This window comes from Copadichromis virginalis, linkage group LG9 (assembly GCF_057382275.1).
Source record: "Copadichromis virginalis isolate Kocher_CV1m ecotype Utaka linkage group LG9, C_Virginalis_male_GT1.1, whole genome shotgun sequence".
In the NCBI taxonomy this organism is placed as follows: domain Eukaryota; kingdom Metazoa; phylum Chordata; class Actinopteri; order Cichliformes; family Cichlidae; genus Copadichromis; species Copadichromis virginalis.
This window is the reverse complement of record NC_140626.1, coordinates 25,113,323-25,140,521: the sequence shown is the minus strand read 5'-3', so window position 1 is coordinate 25,140,521 and position 27,199 is coordinate 25,113,323. Positions and strand designations below refer to the sequence as shown.

General features: G+C 43.0%; 4 protein-coding genes across 8 annotated transcripts; 2 read left to right on the top strand and 2 right to left on the bottom strand.

The window, feature by feature from the left end:
* The first annotated feature begins 3,999 nt into the window (after nt 1-3,999).
* urad (ureidoimidazoline (2-oxo-4-hydroxy-4-carboxy-5-) decarboxylase) lies at nt 4,000-5,855 on the top strand. The gene is made up of 2 exons (XM_085468420.1): nt 4,000-4,251; nt 4,382-5,855. The coding sequence occupies exons 1-2, from the start codon at nt 4,077-4,079 to the stop codon at nt 4,729-4,731; spliced, it is 525 nt and encodes a 174-aa protein (XP_085324546.1). The 5' UTR covers nt 4,000-4,076; the 3' UTR covers nt 4,732-5,855.
* pdx1 (pancreatic and duodenal homeobox 1) lies at nt 4,759-9,885 on the bottom strand. Its single transcript, XM_085468419.1, has 2 exons — nt 7,668-9,885; nt 4,759-5,698 (listed from the first exon to the last, which is right to left on the bottom strand). The coding sequence occupies exons 1-2, from the start codon at nt 8,056-8,058 to the stop codon at nt 5,319-5,321; spliced, it is 771 nt and encodes a 256-aa protein (XP_085324545.1). The 5' UTR covers nt 8,059-9,885; the 3' UTR covers nt 4,759-5,318.
* Nucleotides 9,886-9,956: 71 nt separating this feature from the next.
* On the bottom strand, nt 9,957-15,632 carry LOC146701960 (uncharacterized). Of its 2 annotated transcripts, none has more exons than XM_085468422.1 (3): nt 15,597-15,632; nt 14,976-15,050; nt 9,957-10,501 (listed from the first exon to the last, which is right to left on the bottom strand). In XM_085468422.1, the coding sequence occupies exons 2-3, from the start codon at nt 14,990-14,992 to the stop codon at nt 10,153-10,155; spliced, it is 366 nt and encodes a 121-aa protein (XP_085324548.1). In that variant the 5' UTR covers nt 14,993-15,050; nt 15,597-15,632; the 3' UTR covers nt 9,957-10,152. The 2 variants fall into 2 exon arrangements, with proteins under 2 accessions (XP_085324548.1, XP_085324547.1); XM_085468421.1 differs by having other exon boundaries at nt 15,498-15,624.
* A 1,101-nt stretch (nt 15,633-16,733) lies between these two features.
* lnx2a (ligand of numb-protein X 2a) lies at nt 16,734-27,197 on the top strand. Of its 4 annotated transcripts, none has more exons than XM_085468407.1 (11): nt 16,734-16,885; nt 19,103-19,664; nt 21,742-21,977; nt 22,061-22,198; nt 22,403-22,602; nt 23,337-23,750; nt 23,871-24,044; nt 24,214-24,391; nt 24,475-24,700; nt 25,053-25,211; nt 26,398-27,197. In XM_085468407.1, the coding sequence occupies exons 2-11, from the start codon at nt 19,261-19,263 to the stop codon at nt 26,531-26,533; spliced, it is 2,265 nt and encodes a 754-aa protein (XP_085324533.1). In that variant the 5' UTR covers nt 16,734-16,885; nt 19,103-19,260; the 3' UTR covers nt 26,534-27,197. The 4 variants fall into 4 exon arrangements, with proteins under 4 accessions (XP_085324533.1, XP_085324531.1, XP_085324532.1 ...); XM_085468405.1 differs by having other exon boundaries at nt 25,017-25,211; XM_085468406.1 differs by lacking the exon at nt 16,734-16,885 and adding an exon at nt 17,877-18,312 and having other exon boundaries at nt 25,017-25,211.
* Nucleotides 27,198-27,199: the final 2 nt, after the last annotated feature.

Here is a 27,199-nt window from a genome sequence, read left to right as displayed (position 1 = left end):
CTCCTGCTGAGATGGGGCAGAAAACTCCAGTATATTCTGTTCTCTTCTAATCAGACAAATAAGGCGATGACTTTCTGCAAACAGTATTTTCTTATAACTCAGCAGTATAATGCATCATAAAACAATATCATTCATCCACAATAAATCAGCAGTCTAATGTAATGCAAATCAGTTTAACTAATGCAATAGTTATCAGCTTCTTCTAATTCAGGAGAATAATGCAAACTAAAACTACATAATAATTCACAATCTTTAGTTAGGGGTATAACATGGCATAAAATAATATTATAATCTAACAGCCTGTAGGTGTAAATAGACTGCAGAGTCCTGGCCTGACGAAGTAGCTCTTCTGTGTTGTGCCATCCGCTTTGCCACAGGTTGTTTGGTTTCCCCGATGTATAAATCCTGGCAATCCTCCTGGTACTTAACAGCGTACACTATGTTACTCTGTTTGTGTCGGGGGACCCGATCCTTGGGGTGGACCAATTTTTGGCGCAGCGTGTTTTGGGGTTTAAAAGCCACAGAGACCCGGTGTTTAGAAAAAATGCGTCTCAACTGCTCCGATACTCCTGACACATACGGGATCTCTACAGGTTTTCGCTTGGGCAGCGGTTGTCCTTCTCTCCTGGATCAGCTGGAGCTTTCTTTAGGTGCCTTTCCAGCTTTGACAAAAGTCCAGCTGGGATAACCACATTTACTCAGGGCCTTCTTGATGTGCTGTTCTTCTGCCTCCCTGGCCGCTGTGTGTGTAGGGATCATGTTCGCTCTGTTTTGTAGCGTCCTGATGACGCCCAGTTTGTGCTCCATGGATGATGAGAGTCAACCTTAAATACTGATCCGTATGCGTAGGTTTACGGTACACATCAGCTTTTAGATGTCCCCCATTAGTCATGGAAATCTCACAGTCTAAGAAGGCTAACCTGCCACTTATTATATCCTCCCTTGTGAATTTGATGTGTCGGTCCACCGAGTTAATGTGACCCCTGAGATTTGATTTTCACCCAGGTTTCATCCACATATCTGAACCAATGGATTGGTGGTGTTCCAGGATAGGATAGCAAAGCCCTCTTTTTCCACTTCTTCCATGGACGAAACGTTTCTCCCACAAAAAGCTACGTTCAGATAAACAGAATCAAGTTTTGGAGATTTACTTACCTGGATGATTGAGCATGCATCAAGACATTTACAGCTACTCTGACAGCTTTGTGAAGAGATTTCTACACATGCTGGTGGAGTTTGGTTGCAGTTATTAAGTCAAAGAGGGGGTCGAGACAGGTTCTGAGTGCTACTTGAAAAACTCAGTGTAAATGTTTTGAGGCCTCCAAGGCAATGCTTCCCCTGCCTCCTCATTTGATCTGTAGCATTAAGCTGTTCAACCATTACTCATTGTAAGATCAACTCTTCCTGTATAAATGCAGTAACCGCAAATGTCACTGCCCCCAGTGTCCAAATGTGCAACAACACAAAACAAAAACAATAAATGGCTCTTACACCCATGGCTGCTGTATTATGCTTTTTTTGGTTTCATGGTGGCCACGTTGTTATCCTGTACAAGCCAGACCTGCTCTGAGCAAATTGTCAGTGCAGGGAAGCCCCCAACTTCTTCGTTGCCATAACAGTGATGTTGTTTTCTTCTTGCTCCTGGCAATGAGCATTGAAAGTTTAAAGTGAATAAAAAAAAGAGAGAGAGAGAGAAGCTATGTGACCACAGATTTTTATCCTCATGCTCAAAATATTTCCACCCACGGAAAGTCTGCTTATCATGAAACCAGTCTCTCCTTTACTCACAAATGAAATGTACGCCTGACTGTATAATACTTTCTCTGCTATAACATTGTATCTAAAACAAACAAATAAATAAATAAACGTCTGTGCACACCTAAATGAGTCTGCTCTTTTCCTGTGTTTCTAGTTAGAGGTGCTGTATTCCATCTGTAAAGCCTCTCTTAGATGTATGGAGTAAGCATGAGCTCCCATGTGACATGACCTCCTTTGTATAGGTGAGGCAACTTGAGCCACTTTGGTTGTGCAGATAAGCAGCATTTGATCTTAAGCCTGTTTCAATAACAACCCCTGGCTCCAGAATGTGCTGAGTCTCCTCCTCTCTAATGGAAAGTTGCTGTCACTGTTAACAGACCCAGATTTTGCATGTGTTTCTTTGAAACTGGTGTATCAGTGTGAGGACGTGATCTTCAACATTCCCTGCTTGCCTGGTGATACATCCTAATTTTCCTTACCTCGGCTGAATTGTTGTTTAATTTAGGTAATTGTGTGATCTCCTACTAAATGTCAGGTTAGGCCGCACCAGCGTGGGAGTGGAGATCCACTCTAGTCCAGCTATTTGCTGTTGAGTCCCAGAAGTAATTGATTGGTGGGTTTGGGGCCCTTCTCTTTAAAGGGGATAGAAAGGAGGAAATATGCATGCAGAGAGACTGGATGGGAAAGGGTTGTAGAATACTTTTGAACTGAAGCCCACAGTTGGAGGAAAGCTTTTTTTCTTTTTATTTGGCTGGTTTTGTTTTTAAAATGCTTTAGTTTTACCAGAAGGAAGATTCATTTCAGGGCTTATGTGTTGCTTTAAAAAAAGAATTGGACTGAAAACTGCTAGAAGTAACCTGTGCAGCTTTAGGAGGAATAGCCTACCCTGTAATGAGGAGGTGGCCAACCTCATTAAAGAGACTGAGAGTTGCATTCCCAGGATCTTGTGTGAAAACTCCCTCCCCATTAACTCAAGGCCCATTAAGGTAGATGAAAACTCTTTCTCAGGAAGATGCTGAACTAATTTTTGATTGGCTGACAGGCTGATAATGCTAAACGTTATGTCCTCGGGCTGCTGGCCAGAATTACACCCCCAGCCCACTAGCCTGCCTTGAAAGAAAAATAAGTCTTGTGTATCTTATTTCCAGTGAGAGTGTGGTGCTCACTAATAAAACTTTTTTTTCTTTTTTTGGACTGAGGCAGTTTTTGCCCATGTGATTTTGTGCAGTAGTAAATCTGTGTAGGAATTAGGTGTCCTGCCAACCATGTTTATACAGCATCATAGTGATCAGCCTTCCTAATTCCCTGCGGGTTAAATTGCCATGTAGGTGGAGTAGTGGAGTTGCAGTAAGAACATTTCCCCCTGCATACCAGGAGAATGAACATTTGGAGGCAGAGAAACATGATTGCAGGTATGTGAGTATTTCAGGATCCTGCAGAATTAATGGCAATCACAAATTTTAAATGAAGATTTTCGTACAATGTGATGCAGTATATGATGCCACTAGGAGAAAAGCTGTGTTCTACTTAAAAGTAGATTTTACTAAATGACAGTAATGAAGTACATTTTTTTAATGTTTCCTTTTTTAAAGTGGCGGAACTAGAAATCTTTAAATGGGGGCAAATGAGGGGCAAGAGGTCCAGGCAGGGTGGCACATACCTGTTAGGTAAAGCATGTAAAAATATGTAAATAGAGTCAACAAAATATCCACAAAACTATTTATTGTATCATTATCGTCATTATCGGGTCTAAGAAAACAAAGATTGTAGGTAGGTTTACACAATTAGTTTTAGCCATTCAGACTTAAAGAGCCTCGTTCAGGAAATGTGATCCCCGGAATTTGTCTGAAAACGCCATCATTTTCAGTGCAGGTCTTTTAGCTTACGTAAAATTTTCCTGCAGCTCTATCGCTACAGGCTATTCTCATGTAGGATCTGTCTGCTTCTTCCACCACTGAAGCCTTATCATGATCTCAATACCGGCGTCGCGCTGTTTTAATGGATAGCCGTCTGATTTATATTCTTTGCTGACCTTTGTTCAGCGCTAGGGGACGCCAGAGCTCAGAATTGTAATGCTGAATAAGGACCCTGCAGCTAAAATTTAAATCACTGTTTTCCTCCTATTTTACACTCAGCCAACTGTTCTTTCCAGTGTCAGATGATAGTTTCCATAAGAAAATATTAACCACTGCCAGACTATCCGGGGAGGGTGGGGGGTGTTCTGTGTGTCCAGCGGTGCGTTAACCCTTGTTGCAAAGTGTTGCGTAAAGGTCAACAAACACTGCCTGTGGCACCACTGAAGACTGTTCCCATAAGTCATGGACATTTCAGCTGTAAATGCTCTTTCTTACGAGGATTTTGTGAACACTTTCGGTAACGTGGTGGAGAAATGTCCTGTTATAACAGCCGCTGTGTGGTCGAGGCGTCCGTTTGTGAGTTTAAATGCTCTGGAAGCTGCCATCAGTGACTTCATCGACGAGCTCCCAGAATCAGGTGATCCACGGAATTAGTTTATTAACATTTCTACCCTGTGCTCGGGTTAATTTTTACGCGTTTGTTTAATAAGTAGGCTTGTATCAGTTTAATGCTCTAAACTGGCAGAAATGATCGGTTGTATGTGCAGGTAAAGAGGGGATCCTAAGGTGTCACCCCGATCTGGCCGGCAGGGACCTGCAGAGAGGCACCTTGACCCGGGAGTCGCGCCAGGAGCAGGCGGGAGCCGGAATGGACGCGCTGACCTCGGGGGAAGCCGAGCGCATGGCCCGTCTCAACGAGGAGTATAAAAAGCGCTTCGAATTTCCATTTGTCATCTGCGCCCGGATGAACGACAAAGCGAACATCTTGCTGCAGCTGTCCGAGCGCTGCCAGAACGAGCGCGCAGTGGAGAGAGCGCGCGGCATCGAGGAGGTGAAGAAGATCTGCCGCTTGCGCCTCCAAAGTCTGCTGCTTACTGATGGCGCGAACAAATTATGAAGTGCCGGAGGTTGAGTTTTGCGCCAGTTTGCCTCTAAACCTCATCACTCCCAGGCTCAAAGGCTGTGGTATATTTTAATTCTGAATGTATCCATAAAATCTCAATCAATAAAACATGTGGATCATTGATTCTAATTAACAATCTCCATAATACAGCTTAGTGTATATACAAGTGTACACTGATGTATGGAAAACAACAGCACTGATAATCATGTCTGTGGTCCGCTGTCGGGAAAGGAGTTCGTGAATTTGTTGTCTCCGCGTGCCATCTGGTGTTGAACCTATCTCAGAGGATGTTTGGCGATGAAGAAACGTCAGTAAATAAGTCCTGAATCAACAGACTGTGGACTCCAGTCAGGGCGCTTATGGTGGTCCAAGAGAAATTTCTGAAGGGTCCCTGTAAACGAGCACTTTACAGAAATATCCCCCCACCCCTAAATACCATCAATCTTTTCAGAAAAAAAATATATGTACATGTTTCCTAAAACTTGGATTTGAGTTTCAGTCAAAGTTAAAATGATCCCTTAAATATGAGTTCAGGTCTGAGTCTTAAAAATCTTAAAGTCTTAAAAATATATCCGCTGGATCTATGCGCTCTCTCTGGAGCCGGAGGCAGACAGACCGTGCAGAGGGGACACGGGGGGTGTGGTGGGGTGTGGTCCGTTTGAGGAGGAAACCCCTCCAGCGGCCTCCCCCTGGTCTCCAGAGGTGATGGAGGAGTCCTGGTCGGGGTCGGCCCCCCTCGCCCTCCTCCGGTCCTCCTCCTTCTTCCACTTCATGCGCCTGTTCTGGAACCAGATCTTGATGTGGCGCTCGGTGAGGCTGAGGGTCAGCGCCAGCTCCACGCGCCTCGGCCTCGAGATGTAGCGGTTGAAAAGGAACTCCTTCTCGAGCTCCAGCAGCTGGGCGCGCGTGTACGCAGTCCTCGTGCGTTTGTTTTCTTCATTCTCAGTCATCACGTATGACCCTAAAACCACACGGAGAATTAGCGCCCTTTAAAAACAAGAATATGTAATAAAAATGAATTTTTATTAAAATCTGAAGCACTTCAAGTGTAAATTTACATTTTTAATTGTAAACTATGAAAAGTGTTTTTTATTCATGTAAAAAATAAATCTTGAAAATGAATGTAAAGAAGAATCTCCAGCCACTCTTTATTTAACCAGTACTAACCAAATACTTGGCCAAAAAACAGGTGATTATTACGGGGGGTTATTCAAACAGGTGTAATTTAGATTTTAGGGATGAAGATTATTATAGATTACTTGTTTTAGAGATTAAATTAACATTTCCTTCAAGGACAAAACATATTTCCCAGTGCACGTGATCACCCAGAGCTGAAATTAAAGCAGATTAATTACTGTGCATATCATAAACCACAACCAGGAAGTATTTGCTACAGTCACTGAAAACTGTATATAAGTTTTAATTTTTTTTTTAAGTATTTTCATATTGTTGAAGATAAAGACCGAAACAATATAAGTTTTTAGACGCCTTAGAAGAATCCATTGACCGCTTCTTTAAAATAAATTAATTAATTACGACTGTTAAAAAATGATCTCTTCCATTTTCAATTATATTTTTTTACATTTAAAACAGTCAAGTAAAAAACAAAGATTTAAAATATTATAGAAAAGTAATTCTTGTCTTTATTTGCACGTTATCAGTCACGCATCAGTTAGTTTGAAGAGCTTCTACAGCGTTTTATTTTACCCGAGGACCCTAAATTCCCTCATATAATTTGTTCATTTTGAACATCAATACAAGAAAGACTATTCATTCATTTATGACGTTGAATGTGCAGCTAAATTTGTATTTAATACGTTCCAAATAATAATAATAATAATAATAATAATAATAATAAATACTGCATTTAATATACATTTATTTTCAAAGTGAAACTGAAATACGCCATCATGCAGACTATTTTTTAAATAGATTTACATAGTCAAGTTGTTAGAAATTAATATGAATCATGTGAAGCCACTGATTATAATTATTGCCTATTTGTAAGGCACTAATTTAGAGTTTCGATTCTGGGCATCATTCCCGTTACCGTCGTTCATGCTGATTTTAAAAACTTTTGTTTTTTTTTAAGTTCATAGTAACTGTTTCAAAATGTCATATATAATAAGTTTACACTGTCCATTAAGTATCTCAGAATAATAAAACAACGTGGGCCTGCTATATCAAAGTGTAAGTTATTCAGTTTCGACTTTATGAGAGTGGCTCGTTCATACATGACGCTTCTATTGAGAGTTCTTTAGGAGAGAGAATCAGAAGAAATGTTTTCTGGGAATTTCATTCTGATGTAAGAAAAGTACGAGAACTTTATTTGCTTTTTTTATTTTAACCAAAATGGGGTTTTTTCCTAACGACGACACTGCTTTTACGCAAACTCGCTGCACGTAAAGCCTCTCCAAGTTTGTTGAAATTCAGTCCACTGAAAACTCTTCCCTAAAAAATACTTTCCTTAAAAAGTTCATTACATGTTAGAGTTTCTTTTTTGTTCCACGTTATCAAGACCACATTAGAATTACAAACGACTTGGCAATATAAAAGACTATTATTAGGCTGCTCGTGGCTAAAGATAGCGTGATTTGTGAAAATGTTTTTGTACAAACAAAACTCACATTTTTGTGACGATAATACCTCATATGAAGCAACCGCTCACCTCCCGGGCCTTTTACAAAAATGACTGACAGGTAAACTGAAACACCCAGGATCGTATTGTTGGGGCCATGATGTCATTAAAGGCCTCAGAAGGAGTTAGTTGAAAGTTATTTGTTATGTAGCTAAATTGTGCAAACATGACTGTCTCATATTTTAATTTGAAGCCCTCTTTGAACTCAAATTAAGAACTTTAACCCCCCTCAGTCAGATTCTGTAGTACGCTCATAATCACACTGTATACGCTGATTTGTTTGAGTGTTTACCTGCCCACTGTCCTTTCCAGGTGTGTGAGTGGGATTTAGTGGTTTTCATCCAGGGGAATGGCAGGTGATATCTGCTCTGTTCCACGGGGTCACTGTAGCCTGGAGGCGGCTGGAGCGTCTGCTGTTGCTGCTGGTGCTGGTGGTGGTGGAGGAGCTGGGGTACGCCAGGTTCCTCCCGCATACTCGGCAAACTGTAAGTGGTAGCAATGTCAGGAAGGCCGGCCTGCTCCAAGGCTCCCATGGACGGCGGTGTGTAGACGGAGTGGACCTGCCTGCTCATGTAGAGGCAGGGTGGCGGGCTGCTGTGGCTGTAGTCATCACCCTGTGATCTCTGGTACGTGCAGGAGTCTTTAAAAACCTGAGAGGGATAAAAGTGATCTTCCCGATTCATGGCTGGCGAAGACCCGTGTCTGCAGGGGGGCCGTTTGCGTACACACACGCACCGTAACCTGCGCCCTACCTCGGCGTAAACCTTCAGCCCTACCTGCCTCAGGCGCAACTGCGAGGCCCTTACTGCTCCACACAGGTGTGTCACTCTGCCACCATGTGATCCTGTAGCGCCCAAGCCATTGGTTTCACTATTTGCTCAAAAACGGCAGGCCGATAGCTCCCAGTTTCCAGGATATTCTGCAGCTCTGTGAGCTTTTTTTTTCCAGCCAACTGAACAAGAGCGCGTAAATCAATGGTACTCTGTAAATACCGCAAGGTTTACCTGGCATCCACCTGTGTCTGACCCCAACAGCAGCAGCAGCAACAACAACAACAAAAACAGGTGACCGTGCAACTGCTCCTTCCACATGTGGGGCAAAAGAGGGAGTTATTAATCAAGAGCGTCTGGAAGGAGCACGAATCTCACGCAAGGCAAGCTGGATTGTCCTCAAACAGCACAGCCATCGACATTTTATATGGATATATCTCTCGTGTGCACACTGAGGTTGATAAATCGATACGTATGGGCGCAAACATTGGTTGACCCGCCAGATAAGAGACGTGGATGGAGAAACAGTTGTCTTGGAAACTCTGGCGAAAAGCTCAAACACCACACACAGCCCACTTTTTTCATTTATCTGCTTTTCCCCCCTCTAACGTTTAAAACGCGCCCATTATACTTTTGTAAATGCATCATTTAACACCATTTCGCACGCATGGACCCACGATCTCCGCACGCAGGTATCTTGGCGACAACAAACAAGAGCTCATGCGGCCACTTCGCTCGCTGCACTCTCGCCGGTGTTTGCTGGTCATTAGCCTTCAGCGGCGGCGTGTGCTCGCGCCATTAAATCAATTAGGCTGGAGTGACTGGACTGAACTCAATTAACAGCCGTGCGCGTGGAGCGTGTCTCCACAGCCTTCGAGCTCTCCGGTGTCGGCTTTACGCAACGCGGAGACGAACGCGATTTACTTATTTTTCAGGAAAAATTACAGGAAGATCGGGCTTTTACCTCGCTGGTGTGTATCAATAGACCGTATTTGCCCGGAGTTCTTCAGAAGCAATTATGCCACTTTCGACTGTATCTTAATGGGGCACTCAGCGATGCAATAAAGTTCAAGTAAACCAATTCTACACAAAACACCGCCTGCACTATGGCTTAATGGTGTTTATATTTGATTATTGTTTCAAAGAGGAAGGAAACAGTTAACCAGAGCCATTCTCCTCTACAGTGGAGACAACGTGATTTATGAAGCATGATGCGCCTCAGATGCACTTTAGCCAACTTTCAAGCTGCAGATTTTTTTTTCCCCTTATGTAATGGCCTAAGCGAGGAGTGACACAAGGCTGTAATTGAGCCGTGTGTAATCAGGGCCAAAGAGCTTGACATTTGTCACGTTTATATAAGGCTGTGAAACAGTAAAAAATAAAAAGGAGGCTAAATGGAGAGGACACTGAAGGCTTCGGCAAACGTCCACCCATCCTCAAACCTTACAAAAGGTGAAAATACTGTATGTGTTAAAGGGTTAAAATACTTCACTGCCACACATAATCCTCTGGAGACCACTGAACCACAAGCACAGGCGCATGTAGGAGTGTCAGGAAAACAAAGTTTTTTTTCCTCTCTCCTTTGACAAACAAAACCCTTTGTGATAGCTGGTGTATACATGTCAAAAAGTTGGACAGGCGATAACATGCGCTTACCTAGTGGCGACTGCAGCGTGGCCTATGTAAACATCATGGCTAGTGAATAATAACAGAAAAATGGTAATGACATTATGATTGAAACAAAGCCTGCTCTTATGGGCGAAGCATAACTGCATCAAACTATGATGAAGAGAATGAAGAACATAAACGTGTGGGATGTGTTATTCAGACAAAAGTTTACTGGGGGGAGGGGGGGCAGCAACTGAACCCATCATGAGAGACAATTGTCCACCTTTACAATCCGGTGTAACAAGAACTTAAAGTTTCGTGTAGCTCATTCTGAGCAAAGTCAGCAGATCCTCTCAGGTTTAAGTCCACACACACACACACACACACAGTTGGGCTATTTTAACTCGTGGAGTTTGTGTGTGTGTGCGCGTCTTTGTCTCGGCTCGGTCTATCAGTGCGTCTCCGTTCTCTGTCGCCTCCGTGGCGTCTGTCTTTGTCTCTATCCAGCTTCTTATCTCTGTCTCTGCGGCCGTCCCTGTGATGATGTTTATGATCAATGTGGCCTCCATTACTCTTGTGATCTCTGGGAGGCGTCCTGCTGCGGCCTCTGTCTGGGGAATCGCTCCTCAGGCGCCCCCTTGCGGTGGAGTGTCCGGCTCCGGGCTCGCCAGTGCGGCGCTGCAGGCCGGTGGAGCGCAGCGTGTTGAGGAGGAAGCGTTTGTTGGTGCTTCGCAGAGGACATTTCAACCTGAAAGAGAAGTGAAGGACACGAGGTTAGTTAGACATGTTACACTTACCCCTGCGACCATTAGAGAGACAGATGGATGGTCGTCACTGAGGTCAGAGCTAATAACCGCCACACAGGACTCACAGGACAGATTCATCTTTAAAAGTCCTCGCAGACAGAGCTGCAGCCACCGCTGAGGATACTGAGTGTTTCTGCTCTTTCCGCCTTTGAATCCTCATGAAACTGATTAAAAGCTGGCAGTATTTTATGGACTGACTCCAGCATTAAGCCTCCCTCAAAATCAATAAACAGTTCTGTGATTTTCCACACAGATTTTATCCTCAGAAATAGACATTAGACATCTCTTTGTGGTATTTCAAATATATATATTTTTAAAACTTAAAAACTCACACTCAGTGGCTTAAACTGGGTGATTTGGATTCATGACATCAGTGTCAGATTGTCATACAGGTTTAATTGAGATCAAAATGTTTTACAGCAAAAACTTGATGGAAAAAAATGACAATTTTAGTTTCAAGTTTGACTACTTTAAATGTAAATATCAGTGAGATAAAAAGTAGCAATAACTACACAATGCAGACAAGATCAAACATTCCAGGATTTGCCAGGACATCATGGTGTTTTTACATATTACCAAACTGGTTATATATGACCCTAGATTAGTTAGAGAACCTTATTAATGGCCTTAAAGCATGAACTCAGTGCAGAGAAAAGCCAAAAGCAAAGCAAACGTTTTTAAAACTGTATTTTTGCTAACAAGAAATTAATTGTCTCGCATGCTTGTTACACAATACCAAACATTTAACTACAGGCAAATTAATGGAAATAAACCCCCAATATAAAGCATTTTAGTAAGAGATCTAGTGACTGTGAAAGCCATGACATAAAATTTACATTTACATTCATATTTAAACCATTTAGTTCCCTGAGGATGGCTCCTGGAAGAGACGACTACCACCGGGATAGAACTTTTTCATCACAGGAGAAAGGCCATCGTTTAAAATCTTCATATTGACTTTCAATGAGGGGACAAACCATGCTAGGAGACTGCTCTCTGCCACTCAGGCGCTTATCCACCAGTCGAGAATACGACCACTTGCTCTCAAATGTGCACTGTTCATTGTAATGAGGGATGAATGCAGTGCAGCTCTACTGTAATTGTTTTACAGTAGGGCGGTTCTTGGTGACAGTCTGATTACATCCTGCACTGACATCCTCATTCATCTGAGAAGGAGTTGCTCTTTACTTTTACTGGGTGCACTAATGCACGACCATCACTTTTATCAAATGTGTGCAGTCGACCACAGCTTCCAACCCCGTTTTACTGATGCCTTTCCCATTGATCTAAATAGCAGAGAGCAGCATGGGACCATAAATCTAAACACATTCAATGAAAAATCAATCAGTGCCTTCCATCTGTCCTCCTATCAGTATCAGATATTCTTTTTTTAGTACAATAACTTTATTGTATGTAATGAATCCATGCTTCCTCCTTCAAAATGAGTTACAGGCCCTCCGAGTACGCCTTTTTATAGTCTACAGTATTTCTCCAGAATTTTTGAATACTCACAACTTAGGAGGTGAAAAACAAATTGGAGCTTTGTTAAAAGCAGCAACCAAACCGATGTAACGCCTACTGCAAGTGTCAGGATCTGAAGTTTTAAAAAGGATATATTAGAGTTTCAAAAGCAAAACTGCACTAATTTAATATCTGTGCCATAGGATAACACAAGCAGGCCTTTATACCCTGTTTTCTTTTCTTTATCTGTTTTTTGGTCCAAAAAAAAAAAAAAAAAAGCACTTGGGTCAATTTTAAATGTCAGATTGGAGGCAGGTCAAAACAAGATATATCATTTACCTACATTTTTACACTGGGGCCACCTTCTCCTTTGAAATCAAAATCATTTTCTAACACAGTCATGATTTAATACTACTTTCACTCTCACAGATTTTAAATTTGTGCAGTTTTGCTATTGAAGCTCGGATATATCCCATAATATTGATGCTCAAAGTTTGCTCAGGGGCTATAGAAAAACACATTACACTGCCTCTACTATGAACATCCTGTCTAAGATCATTAAGGACAGCGTAATGGGTATGTGTGTCTATTTTAACTTTCACTTCAAATTAAAATAAGTTTGTATTTGATGCATCTTATTTGTATGCACTGCTCAGGGAGATGCTCCAAATGTCATTGTGCACCTGTACAGAGACAAATACATGCATTCTCTCCTATTGTAGGATGTGACATTTTGAGCAGGTGTAAAGTTTATATGGTTGCACTTTTTAAACGGAGTATAAATGAAATTAAAGGTTCATTTTACGTAGATATATTTTGTAGAAGAAGTTATGAGGGCTTAAGACGGTAGAAGAAATAAGCCAAATTAAAAAGTGCCAAAATCTGACCCACTCATGTCCTCTTTGAGGGACTGCAACACTCAAAATTTTCATTCTGAAGGTAACATTTTGGCTTTATTAACCACACTAAATTTAAAAAAAAAAAATAATAATATATATATATATATATATATATATATATATATATATATATATATACACACACACACACACACACACACACACGTGTGTGTGTGTGTGTATTTTGTTGTTTTAGTATGGAATGGCTCTGCTCTCACTTTACTCACTCCTCCTGCTGAAACACCAGGAGTTGTGTGACTGTCACATAGATACTTTTTCCCATTATCCCATTACTTAGATCATAATCTGAATCAGCAGGACCTGCCTAGGATTTTCCTACATGTTATGGATGCCAATTACTTAACATGTAGTGTTAAGTAATTGTGGTGCACCTTCGACCTTCAGTCATTTTTATTTGTCCTCCCTGTTCACACTGGATTAAAATTTGAGGTGGGTGGATCAATCCAAAGATAGTATCGATAGTATTGATACCAACACTGGTTTAGACACATACTAGCACAATAGGAACGATGCTTTGCTTCTATCCTCTAAGTTCAGTATGTAGCCCAGGGAATTGCTTTAAATCATTTTTTAGTGAAAAATATATTTCAGGCATGCACTATAAAAAAATTACAGGAATCTTTTTTAGTGTTAACCTCCACATCAATTTTATTTATAGCTTATAACACATTTAAGCTAGAGAATCTAACCTAGCGTGCTGCAGAGACAGGCACATTTACACTGCAAGTCTCCAAAAAACCCAATGCCACAAAAAGCTAAAAGATGCATTTTTATGTGTTAACTAATTGTAGTGAAAAGTAACAATCACAGCAATTTAATGCTCATTAAATCTGTTGCAAATGAATGACGATTCATTCATTTTCCTTTACAAGTTAAAATTAACGGTATTGGTAGGGCTGCACGATTAATCGTTAGAAAATCGCGATCTCGATTCATACTTATGTGCGATCTCATTTCCAAATGACAACGATTTAAAAAAAAAAAAAAGAAAAAAAGAAAAAAAGATGATGACGATTGTACCGCATTTTGATCCGGGACGTAATCTGCATGAAAACAAGCGCTCACTCTTCCTGCTCAACAAAAGACAAGGGCGAACATGATGTTCTTATGTTTCAGGTACATGGGTCAGACGTGGCCGTCAAAAAGGCTAGGTGGGTCTGGTACCAGGTAGTTTCTTGAGCAGAAGCTGTGCCATGTGATGCTAAAATTAGCAGGGAAAAAACAACGGAGAGCACGTCAGGGATGACGAGAACGTGACAGGAGAAAATCCGTCCCGGTCAACCACCCAAACATCAATAACGGGAACCTTATACAGCGCTTCCCTATACACGTCGAACTCCCGCAGGCACAAAGAAATTACGGAGGCTCTTACATATCACCTGACCAAAGATATGGCTCCCATCAACACTGTGCAAAACGAGGGATTTAGGAAAGTGATCAACGCCGTAGACAAACGCTACACAGTGCCGTCCCGCAACTATTTTTCTATTGTTGCACTACCTGCTCTATACACGCAGTGTCGAGCAACGGTGGAGACGGAATTTCAAGCAGTACAACATTTTGCGGCAACAACAAAACGTGAGACATTAGTTGGTTTTATGTTTATTTATTGTTTTTATGTTCAGTCTCAACTGTTACGAAGTTGATGTGCAGTTAATAAGTGCAATAAATATTTATACTGGAAATATTTATACTGGAATTTATACTGTATACTGGAATTATTATACTGGAATTATACTGGAATTTATACTGTATACAATAAATATTTATACTGGAAAAGAAAATCGTGAGAGAATCGTGATCTCAATTCTAAGCCAAAAAATCGTGCAGCCCTAGGTATTGGTATCGGCAATACTCGCGGTCTATGTACCTGGTATCAGATCGATACCAAAAATCTGCAGTATCGCACACTACTGCAGCCATTTTCATTAGTTCAAGTGCAATGCACACATTATGTGAGGCTCAACTACCAAGCTTTCTTACTAAAGCAGATAAGTAAGAGTCAGACAGATGGCATGTCAGACACTGTGCTCACCATCCTGCAGGGCCCATGGTCTCTGCTCTCACGCGGGCTCTGTCAGTCTCCCTGAGGAGCTCCTCCACTGCACGCCTAGATGGATAAATAAAGAGGAAAAAACGTCAAACACTGTTCACGTGAAGGGGAGGGAAAATGAGAAGCCGAGGACAAAGATGGTGCAAATCCTCAAGGGGGAGCCAAGGGGAGAATAATCTAATTAAGTGAGAGAAAACGGAGTGATGCGGAAGAGAAAGTGAATCATCAGGAGCAAAAGGGGAACAGTGTCCTGGTTTGACACGAGCTGCTGAATCGGCACAATCCCAGCAGAGGAGACCCGCTGATCTACTTTTATACAGGACAGGGAGCTCATGGTGTGTGCCACCACGAAGGCATGCTTTCCATACAATCACAAGCTCGTCTAACAACACAATAAATGAGCATCTTTTTTTTACCGACGGAGCGTTGTTACAGATTTAGAGGAAACCTGCGTTCACCAGTGCGCAAATACCAAGTGAGGACAAATATTAACACGCTACATACTTTTCCAGCTCATTATCTTCTGCCATCGCGATCACACGCAAACTTAATTGCGGTAAAATCGATGGATGGTCGTTAATTAACCCAACATCGCTTGTTTACCTCCTCGCGAGGTCCTCCGACCGAGGACCCCGATGATTTTTGGTGCCCTGAATAATGCCCGATCATTTTTAGCTTCACCTTCCACCCGTTTCTCTTTTTATGTTTTCTACCATCTCCCAAATAACTTTCTTGGTCAGTAACCGACTAAATCGTTATAATAAAAAAAAAGAAATCATGATATTTCAGTATGGGCTCATTTTATCACACAGTTAACAAAATGTACCCGTTTAGGAAAACGAAAGCGATGCCGTAGTGGTTATTTTTAATTCCCCATTTTACGGTAAACTGGTATAAAGCTGCTGTGTGCATCAAAAATATTAGCTTAACTTAAGAAGTTGGCAGTGTTTTTGTCGTCATTATTTCTGACCATCAACCGACCTAAATTCTGGTGAGGTTTCTTTATTTCATTGCACTGCTTGGTGAATGTTATACGTCATGGGAAAGGTTTTTTTTGTGCTAATTAACTATTAACATCTCTCAAAACTTGTTGAGAAAGGGAGACACTGTCATCTTTAAAAGCGGCATTTATCCAAAACTGAAAGCTGTAATATTAAGTTTCACTTATTATTTAAAATAAAACTAAGTCATGTTAATAAGTTTTAATCTCACGCCCCCTTTAAGCCTTTATAACAGTAGTCTACAATGTAACCAGTAATCTTCAAAAAGAATAACTTACAGTATGAATACTTTTATTTATTTACGTTTTTATGTTTGTTCCATGTATTTATTTATTTATTCATTTATTTATTTATTTATGTATATGTAGTTACTTGTAAATCTTGCATATATATATATATATATATATATATATATATATATATATATATATATATATATATATTAGTTATATATATATATATATTAGTTATATGTGTTTATTCGTGTATCGATTTACCTATGTTTGTCTGCGTTACAAATGTATACAGTTATCTATTTATTTTGATGTGTTTGCTGACTTATTAGAATTTCTTTTATACATAAATATATTTAAACACATTTTGTTTTCTTATTTATTTATTTGTCTATTTGTTTTTTAATTATGTATTTACGAAAAGGCGGTCTTAAAGCCAACCCCTAGCTCTCCTCTGGATTGACAACCGTATGCCCCGCCCACTCGGTTTTGACGGACAGCAGTGGGCGGGGTCAGCGCTGCCAAAGGCACGGGGGCGTTTTCGTGCGGGTTTTGCGGAACGGTCCGTTGCGGTGGATGCGTGATTGAGGTCCCGCGGCTAATAATCACCCCCCTTTTTGGGGCCGGAGTGCACGGCGCGGAGGAGCCGCCGGAAAAGGTAACGTCACATCACATCTGCCTGCGCGAGCGGTGTCAGTGTGTGGCTGGCTTTGCTTTCTATGCTGCTGTCGCCTCATCGGTCCCAGGTTTTTCCGCTTGTGGGGAGGGTGGGATGGAGTCAGACAGATGGGGGGCAATGATTAAAAAAAAATTCTGATATATGTAAGTGTGTCGGGCTTGCGTATTTGATCATGACACTGCAGTGGGAGCGCTCCCAAGGTAGATCAGGTCTATGCCAGAAAAAAATTATTGTACATGTAAATTAAATCAGTGTCATTTTTTTGTTATCTTTGTGTGTCTGGGTGGTGTGGAGGGGGGTGGTTTAAGAAAAAAAGGCAGCCTATTGCAACAGACCTTGCAGAACAGCAGCAGCAGCAGGCCTGTTCCTGCAAGTGGCTACCAGAGCCTTTTTTTTAAGATAAGAGAGATGGGGTTTTATGAAAATGTAGGCTAAGCCGAGAGGACCTGAGATTTTAAATCTGTGGCCTAAAACATCATTTCATCTTCTTTGAAAATGTAATTCCTGCACACTGGACTGTCGTGTCCTGTAAGATTAGATTGTCATTTCGAACAATAACCAGAGAGACAAGAGTGTTATTTACTGAAATGGAAAGCAGTGCAATGACAATAACAGCCCGGCCTTGGACTCTCATACACACATGTACACACACACTGTGTGGTGGGATTAAAAGAGATATTCTACAAGCATTTGCCAGTCTTCATATTGCTTGTATAAAGGAATCCGTTGCAACAGCTCTGTTTAAAACACATTTAAGTGCTTTTCACTGCTCTGAAGTGCCGTCACAGTGAAAACACGAAGACTTTACTTATTGATAAAGACCATTCACAGGTACCTAAAAACGCCCTTGTGCTCGACGTGCGTGTTTGCTTTTGGTTGTGTAGACTTACGCTCGCATGTCTACGCGTATATGTGTGTTTATATGTGTGTTTGTTTGTGTGTGTGTGTGATGTGGTGATGTCACAGCTTTGTTATAGAAACAGAGAAGCCTTGTGTCCTCATGATTAATTCATGTCCAGCTGCGGGATAGAGACAGAAGCAGCCAGTCACACGCAGACAAGAGGAGCACGTACTTAAAGGAGGCTGAAATAAGTAACTACCGGTGGGGTGGCCAAGGAGACAGGAGGGACAGGTTGTCACAAGGAAAAAAAAAAAGACCCAGACGAGATGAAAAGAGCAGAAAAAAAAACGACTCAAGGGGACTCTCATCATCATCGTCTGCGCTGTCTGACAAGCTTTCAGGCTGTACCGAGGAGGAGCAGAGCATCCTGCTGAGAGGAGTGCATCTGTTGTGTGGCTCCTCTGCATCCTTCTCTGGCTACACTCTGAATGTCAAGCCCCACTGAGCAGAACGGGATCCAGGTCGTCATGGAGACAGGAGCAGACCCTCGCTGGAACAGAGGCAGGTAGTCACTGTATCTTGGCTGGCCCGCTGAGCGTAGAGGCACGCCCTCTGCTGTCGGCTGATAGCATCTGGCCCCTTGGAGGCTGGGCTAATAGAAGGGCCGAGGGGGTCTGAGGGGCTTTGGATGTGAAGCGCTGTGGAAATGATCAGCGCACACTGTGGTGCATTAGCTCTGGGGACACGCTCTGCTCGCTGGAGTGCTATATTTCAAGACTTTGCTTTGGGCGTGTTCTCTTTCCGTTGTAGAGGAGACTGAGTTCATCTACTGTACCCAGCCTGAACCAAAAATATCAAGCGTTTTCCTTGGCTTCGCCCCCCTTCCTTTCATCCTCTCTTCCATTCCATATTCTTATTCTTCCCTTGTACCTGTTTTCACATCCCATTGATCTCTTCTTCTTTTTCTTCTTCCACCTGTCTACACTCCCTTCCGTATCTTGTCGGCATCACTTTCCTTTTCTGTTGCTTTCCCAAGCTCACTTTCTCTGATCTGTGCCCTCTTTCTGCCTCAATCCCAGATAATTCCCTCTCTGTGGAATTGGAAGATTGGAGCAGGCGAGAGCAAAAGAGAGATTATACTGCCAGATTAGTGGACAGAAGCAGCGATACATAATCTCAGCAGTGACATAAACGTGCACACACACACACACGCGGTGTCATCCTCAGTCTCATGCAAACACGTGGGCACACGTGCACAAAGTATTTGCCACATGAATAAATGCCCAACACTTGTTGTCTTGTTTTTTTTTCTGAAACAGCTGTTTAACTCTCTTGTTTTGGCCTCTGACCCACAGGGTGATGTGCCATCAGCCACTGGGGGGCATTTGTCCTCTCCGCCACCTGTTCAGCCTCTGAAGCTTATGGGATAGGAGTGTGTGCGCCCCTTCCCAACCGCTCTGCATCCCAGCTGGACTCAGTCGTGCCAAAGCTGAATTGCGTTGAAGGAGAAGACATGGGCAGCCCGGGCTCCGAGGTGGGTCTGGCTGGGTCCGTGGAGCCAGCTCTGGAGGCTCTGTGTCCCGAGTGTGGCCAGATCCACCGCAGCTGGGAAAACCACCTTTACAACTACCGTCTGGAAGTGGACGACGATCTGGTGTGCCACATCTGCCTGCAACCGCTGGTGCAGCCTCTCGATACGCCATGCGGACACACCTTCTGCGCCCGCTGCCTGCGTAGCTTCCTCCAGGAGAGGGACTTCTGCCCTCTGGACAGGACCCGGCTGCAGCTGCAGGCATGCCGCAGGTCCAGCATCCTGGTGCACAAGCTGCTGGACAAGCTGTCTGTGTCCTGCCCTTTGACCCCTGTCTGCTCCCTCAGCATGCCTCGCTGTGACCTGGAGGCGCACCTTAAACACAGGTAATAAAGCTTTTATGCAGACAGATGAATGCATGAGATCATTATGACACCGTGCATGCAGTCAGGATTTCATGAGCTTAGCTTCTCAGCTAACAAAGCCACCAGGCGATCGGTTGAACATCCTTTAGTAATAACCACAAGCAGCATTCAGGGCCAATCCGTCCTTGTGATTGGCTTGTTTTTCAGCTGAACCAGTGGAGATATCACAAATCAGAGTCCGCATCACATAGACTTACCCACCATTCTTAACCTTAAAGGTCTCCCCCATCCCGTGCACACGCTTTGGCTTTTGGCCCGTTTGGACCAGGTGCTGTGAGACCCTGCAGGGATTATTGGGCTGTAGGTCATGTGACGGGGGATTAGTGATTCCCTTTCGACAGTCATGGGTTGGCTGACCAGGAGCCTTCGTGTTCTCATTCTGCAACCATGCTGAGCAACTTCAACACCAGAGATCTTTTCAACCACTTCTTCTGTGAGACAGCCAAGGGCAACCCCGGCCTGTGGTGAGTCGAACGCAGTGGGGTGTGAGGTCAGCGTGACTCAGAATGACAAAAAGACATTATTTACTCGCTGGTTTCCACTGTTTTTGTTATTTCAGTCTGTATCTCGGTTTGCTTTGCCTCTTACTCTCTCTGTCCTGCTTCCTCTGTTGCCATGTCTTGCACTGAAGTGCACGATTACGTGTGCATGCATCGGTGTCAGGCTGTCATTGCTGCTTCAAGGATGTAATTCGTGCAGTATGTGATGATGTGTTTGTGCCTGGTTAAGGCATTAAAACCAGTGCTCTTGATCTTTAAGCAGACTCCTTTCTAGTTGAATTTTGACGTTGGTTTGTTGACTGGTTTTTCACTGTCCTCCTAACACCTCGATTAAGTTGAGGAGATTTTCCTTAACAAGATCAGGGTAACAGACTATCACTTACAGTCCTTTAAAAGCTTTTCTGAGTCAGCTGTTTTTCTATAAAAGAATCCCTTTTAAAGAAACGCTGTGTAGCAAAGTGCCAGCCGGTGAAGCTGAAAAAAACAAAGGAACCAAATGACTACATCTATGTGAGCAGAAGTCTTTGTTTTTAGCATTTACCAGTTTTCCTGTCAAAATTATTTGTTCTTTGCAAAAACGAAAGATTAGACAAGGAAGGAAATTCATTAAAGAAAACAAAATTACTCTGTGTCATTAGGGATTAAACACCTGTCACCTCTAAGCTACCACTTACAGTAATAAAGGAAATTAAGGCTGACACCATACTGACCCTTTGAGGGAGTCGTTGTGCGTTTATTTTTAAATTGTTTCTAAGTGAAGTGTTTCTATTTTTGTAGGCGAAGAAGGGACACGTCGTCCTGTGTTTCTTTTTTAAGGAAACATTTTATAATTAACTTGTAGCTCATTATGTGATCTCAGAGCTATTCATACAACAAATCAGCAGTTTTCTCTGTTTTCAGCTTCTCAGATGTGAGTACTTGCTAGCCTTTGCCTTTGGGAATTTGGGAAAGACGTCTTTTTTCGCTGTTTTATGGCTTTGAAGTGCTTCCTAGCATAGAATTCCCATTCTTCCCAGAGCTTTAAGATCTTCATGTTGCTTGAAAAATTAGATGATGTTATTAATTCAAGCCAGTTTGAAGGGTCAAGGCTAATTTACAACTGAAAATCACAACCACAAAAACAGACTTTTTCTTTTTTTGCTTCTCTTTCCTGGGATTTTATCCTTGTAAAGCCTGAACCAGGACAAAATCGCCAGAAAATTTAAATTTTTAGTGTTTATTCAACCTTCTAACAAATTTTTAAAATCAAAAACCTTAAATATGAATTTGCATAGTAGTTAGGGTTAAAAAAAAACCTCACTATTGCACTATTCAAAGTGTCAGCATGTTTCTGGAGCTTCACTTGTGCTTCACTGATTTAATTTTGGAATTTTAGAAAGAACCTGTTAACTAAAGTCATTGTAAACTTCAGCAGTGTAAGAAAACAAATCTCTCAAGTTTTCTTCGCTTGTGAGCGAGCACCGCATCAAATTAACTGAGCTTGGTTTTCTTTACATGTCGGATGGGGTGATACGCTGACACCTGTTGCTTGATGAAAGGTGTCCAGGGATGCAGAGTCAGCAGACAAATGGGGACGGTCCACGATGCGAGAGCGGGGATGAGCGAGCAATGGTGACCAGCCCTCCCAGGTCACCGCATACACCACAGACAGACCTGAGGGACCGCACGCCGTCACCGCCCTCTGGACCCAATAACAGCTGCGGTAATGGGCCTGTGTGGACAGATGATGCCGGCCTTGACAACCCAGCCTTTGAGGAAAGCACCGAAGAAGACAGTAAGTTGATCTATCGGCCTTGGATTGTCAGTAAAGTTAATAATATAGCTGTCATCCATCTCTTCGTGTCCTTCTGCCTGTAGGTGTAGTAGGGTTGGAGTGTGTGGTCCCCAGGGTGAAGCGGCCCCTCAGTAATCCCTGTATCCATCTCCTGCGCTCCGTTAGCTCCACCTCCTCTGGCTGGGACTGCCCTGAATCCCCGCCTCTGTCTGCTGAGGAGGGTATGACATCTTCTGTTCCTTTCACTGAGGATCTTCTCAAAGGGACCTTGGATAATGAAATACCTTACTTCCTTGCGAGTTGTAGTCTTATACAAAAAATGGATAATCACATCCAGTCAGCTTTGTACTAAAGGTTGGAAAGATGTGGAAATTACTTTCTTAAGTGAAGCTTTTTTTTGATAATGTCACTGGTGTCTCCTCTAGGCTGTGTGAAGCTCCCCTCCCTTCCTGAAGGAGAGATAACTGCCATAGAGGTCCACCGTGCAAACCCATATGTAGAGCTGGGAATCAGCATTGTTGGTGGAAATGAGACGCCTCTCATCAACATCGTGATTCAGGAAGTTTACCGAGACGGGGTCATTGCAAGGGACGGGAGGCTGCTGGCCGGGGATCAGATACTCCAGGTGAGAGATCAGTTTCAGGTGTAAATTTTCAGTGTTTTCAGAGAGTGTTTGGAAGATTTGTTGAAGACAAGAGCTTAATAAACATTTTATTAGGAGTCTGTGGGAGATGTGCTGCAGATAGTGCAGCGCTGAGAATATTGTAAACAGTGGAGTAGGGCACATTGTTCTGGATATGCTGTGTGACTGCAACATTTCTAAATTATCCTGACTATCAGTTTCGACATTGTGTTTTGGGGAAAAAGATCTATGTATATATTTTTGGATAGTTTAGAGCTTCACTTAGAAATTAGCCAGTTGTTTTCTCTCAGCACCACATTTACTTTCGTCTTAGTCAACTTTCTATTTTTGGTCTACTATTAAAAGCTCCTCTAATCAATAGTCTTCTGTTAATGGTAATCAGATGAGTACTTGTAGTTGAAAGGGATCACCCTTAGTGAGCAGTTCACTAATATTCAAGATCTGTAGATGTTAGCACCCTTTGGCACACTGTTGTGGTTTCACGGTTCTATTTACAGTCCATTTCCCTGAGAAAGCTCGAGAGCAGACAGTTACCTTTCAGACAGGGGAAGCTATAAATGCTGTATTTCTTTCTCAGTTGTTTTTGGTGTTGACCAAAACAGAGCTAAAAGAAAATGAGTGTGCGACTTAAATGCGTCAGATAGCTAAGAATCTGGTCATGTTTCAAAGCTAGCTTGCTCATCTAGTTTTTATTTTCCATTCCTCTCCACTCCAAGGTGAACAATGTGGACATCAGTAACGTGCCACACAGTTTTGCTCGCTCCACCCTGGCCCGCCCCTGCACCACCCTGCAGCTGACTGTACTCCGGGAGCGTCGCTGTGCCTCCCGGGCACCTCCCTCCTCTTCCTCCTCCACCCCAGCAGTCCCCCATGCCCCCTGCTCCACTCCCGAAGTCACCCCACCCAGCCCAGCCACTCTGAGAATCACCCTGCATAAGCGAGACTCCACAGAGCAGCTTGGAATCAAGCTGGTACGGCGAACGGATGAGTCAGGGGTGTTTGTGTTAGATCTCCTGGAGGGAGGTCTGGCTGCCAAGGATGGCAGACTGCGGAGTAACGACCGCGTGCTGGCAGTCAATGAACAGGACTTGCGACACGGCACCCCAGAGCAAGCTGCTCAGATCATACAGGTGCAGTTTGTTCATTTGGGTCTACAATCCTGGATTTCCCTTTTGGTTTTACAGACAGGGGCTGAAAAATAATTTTGCTACTTCAGATTTGTCTCTAAAGCACAGATTCTGCCCTTTCAGGCCAGTGGAGAACGAGTCCACCTGCTGATTGGCCGACCCAGCAAACCAACTCCACCGCCGCCGCCAAAATCAAGCTCCACCAGAGACCTTTACTGCCTTGATCACTTCCTGCCTAACCACAGCTCTACCCCGAGTCCTGTGGCCATACACCTGTCCCGCACCAGCACCCACAGAGTGAGGACATGACTTGCCCTTTTTGTTTCACCTTTACTTCGTTATAAAATTAGATTTTATGAGATCAAAATCTAAACTGAGGTTTAAAAGTAATACAATAAAAAGAGTATACTTTTTTTTTTTTTTTTTTGCCGTATTGAAATCAAGCCTGTGTTTCGATTGCTCCCAGGACCTGTCCCAGTGTGTGACCTGTAAGGAGAAACACATCACTGTGAAGAAGGAACCACACGAGTCTCTGGGCATGACTGTTGCAGGAGGGCGGGGCAGCAAGAGCGGGGAGCTGCCGATCTTTGTGACGAGCGTCCAACCGCACGGCTGCTTGTCGAGGGATGGGCGAATCAAAAGAGGTGAACGCTTCCTCTGGACCGATTGAGCCACAACCCAAACATCACATCAGAAAACCACTGCATCTTCTCGCTTCCTCTCTCAGGTGATGTGCTGCTGAGCATCAACGGGCAGGATTTGACCTACCTGAGCCACAGTGAGGCCGTGGGCACCTTGAAGGCCAGCGCTGCGTCGCCCTCGGTCCAGCTGCGAGTGCTCGAGGTCAGCATGGTGGAAGAGCAGGACCATGATGAGCTGCTGCCTCACACTCACGACAGTGACTTTGATGCCAACTGGTCCCCCTCGTGGGTCATGTGGCTGGGCCTGCCCAGGTGAGCACACAGAGGAAATACAATATAGTTCTGGATGTGTGATTGTGTTTTGTGATATGGTGGTGTTGTCAGCAGCTTCAAACAGGACATTATACAAGAAAGAAAAGCTTGTATCTTCATTAAATGTCATGTTTTTCTTGTTTTTATCTTAACTAATTATATATTAACTTTCTGATTTGTGGGCTTTGTGCTGATTGGTTGGTTATTTGTCACATTTTCCCATTTTTTACTATGTATTAAAAATATCAACATGAGCGTCCTGAATCTGTTCGTGGGATCATAATCAATCTATCTGTCTGTCCATCTGTCTGTCCAGCCCTCCTTCACTCTGCTCTCCACCCTCTCCTTGCAGCTACCTGCACAGTAGCCATGAGATTGTTCTGCGCAGGAGCCATCCTGGCAGCTGGGGATTTAGCATCGTCGGGGGATATGAGGAAAGCCATGGCAACCAGGCGTTCTTTATCAAGACCATCGTCCTCGGCACACCCGCATACTATGACGGCCGCCTCAAGTGAGTGATCAGTTGTGCTTTATATGATAATCTGTGGCTTACAAAAACAGGGGGGAGGGGAATAAATAAATAACTTTGTGTGATTTTTACTTCAGGCTTTAAGAAGAAATATGTGTATAATGATCATTATAATCCAGGCTGTCTGCTTGAGGCTTTTGAGGCTTCAGCAAGTACAGAGCAAAGGGTTAGTTCAAGCTCTGCTGTAATCCTGGCAGATCAGCTGAGCTCTGTGCCAGCCTAAATTGGACAGTGGCTCATCTGATACCTTTCATCCAATTGGTAAATCTCAGATAGGGCACTGTTTAAGCTGCTTTAGCCTGCCCAAAGTTGTTGCACAACTGCTGTCCACTTTGCAACCCATCACCACCCTGGCTCCTCCTTTTCACATTGTGTCTGACCTAATCAGTGTTTTCATACCTGATCTCCCTGTGAAATATAAATTACTACAGAAATAACTATTCTTTTGATTGTAGTGGTCCTGACTGAACTTATTTAACAATTGTAAAGGCTCAAAAGGCCCACATTTGTAGTGTGCGCTTATTTTTTATGCTAATATTTAGAGGCATAACTGTCTTATCTATTGTCATAATGCAGCTAGCAAGCAATAAAATAATTCAGTTCTGTAGCTCATCTGTCCATATATCAAAACGAATAACATCTATTGTAGGTTTTAAAAAGTTACAGTAGATATGTCTTCTCTCTGAGTATTTTCCTTCCTTTCTCTGTACCCTTTTTGTGTCAGTACTACAAAAAAATATTCAGAATAAAGGCTAATCTTTCCTCAGTGATTGAAGAATAAAGGTAGCGATATTTTTTTTCCTTTTGCCAAAAAGTCTTTTTGGGAGAAAAAAAGCAAACAATGAAATAATCCTAATAAGTATAATCTGTATGCCACAGAGCTTTGTTTTCTAAAACCTATTAAAAACACCTCCCCTAGCCACTCTGTTACACAAGGTTACATGTTACTAAAATACAGCTGCACAGCTTATTGTGGGAAATTCATAAGTGCCATTAAAGATGTTGGAGTTCAAATTGTACCCTGCAATTATTTTAATTGCAAATTAATACGCTGATGATCACAGTCATCTCAAAAGGCTCGTCTTCATGTATGTAGTGCTGTTTGAGCCCAAAGCTATCAGGTCCTGTTTCTAAGCCTATGATAACATGTCTCTCTTTGTCATCTCAGGTGTGGTGACATGATAGTGGCAGTCAACGGCCTGTCGACAGCAGGAATGAGCCACTCGGCCCTGGTGCCCATGCTGAAAGAGCAGCGCAGCCGGGTGGCGCTTACTGTAGTCTCCTGGCCTGGCAGCCTGGTATAGCTGGGCCAGATCATGAGCAGGCTGCGCACTCCATAGAGTCCACCCAGAATGTTCTATATTGGGAACGACCTTGGCCAAAGTGAACTGGTACGTGCTACTGTACATCGCTCCATATCGGGCTTAATCCAGGACCAAACGCATTCAGAACTACTGAAGACCCAGCAGGACCCAAGCCTGTCCTGACCAGGTGGGAACTGATCCAGATCGTGCCACGTCACGCGACAGACTGCACTCTCACACACACTGCTGTGATCATATGGTCATGTTGTCTTCACTCCCACAGGGAGAATAGTACTGCAACTGTTAACAGGCAATCTGTGCTGTAGTCACCTCACCAGGCAGTTGTAGAATCCAGGGCTATATTCAGGTGGATGCATCGATGCAGGTAGAGATTAAATATTTTTGAGGAGTAGTCTGCAATCTGCTGTGATCTAGGATAATGACACTTAATCAGTTTAATCGAGATGTTCTGCAAGACCAGTGCTGTATCCAGCTGAATGAGCCTCAGGCCTTATTAGAAACCTGCCGCACCCTTGGGGCTCAACTGCCCTTAGGCCTCATCACCATGATAAACCAGCTGCAATAGCAGCTGGAGTTTTATACATGTGTTTGAATGTGTGCTGTTTGTTTAATAAACACTTCCTGCAAAGGATTCATGACTCTACA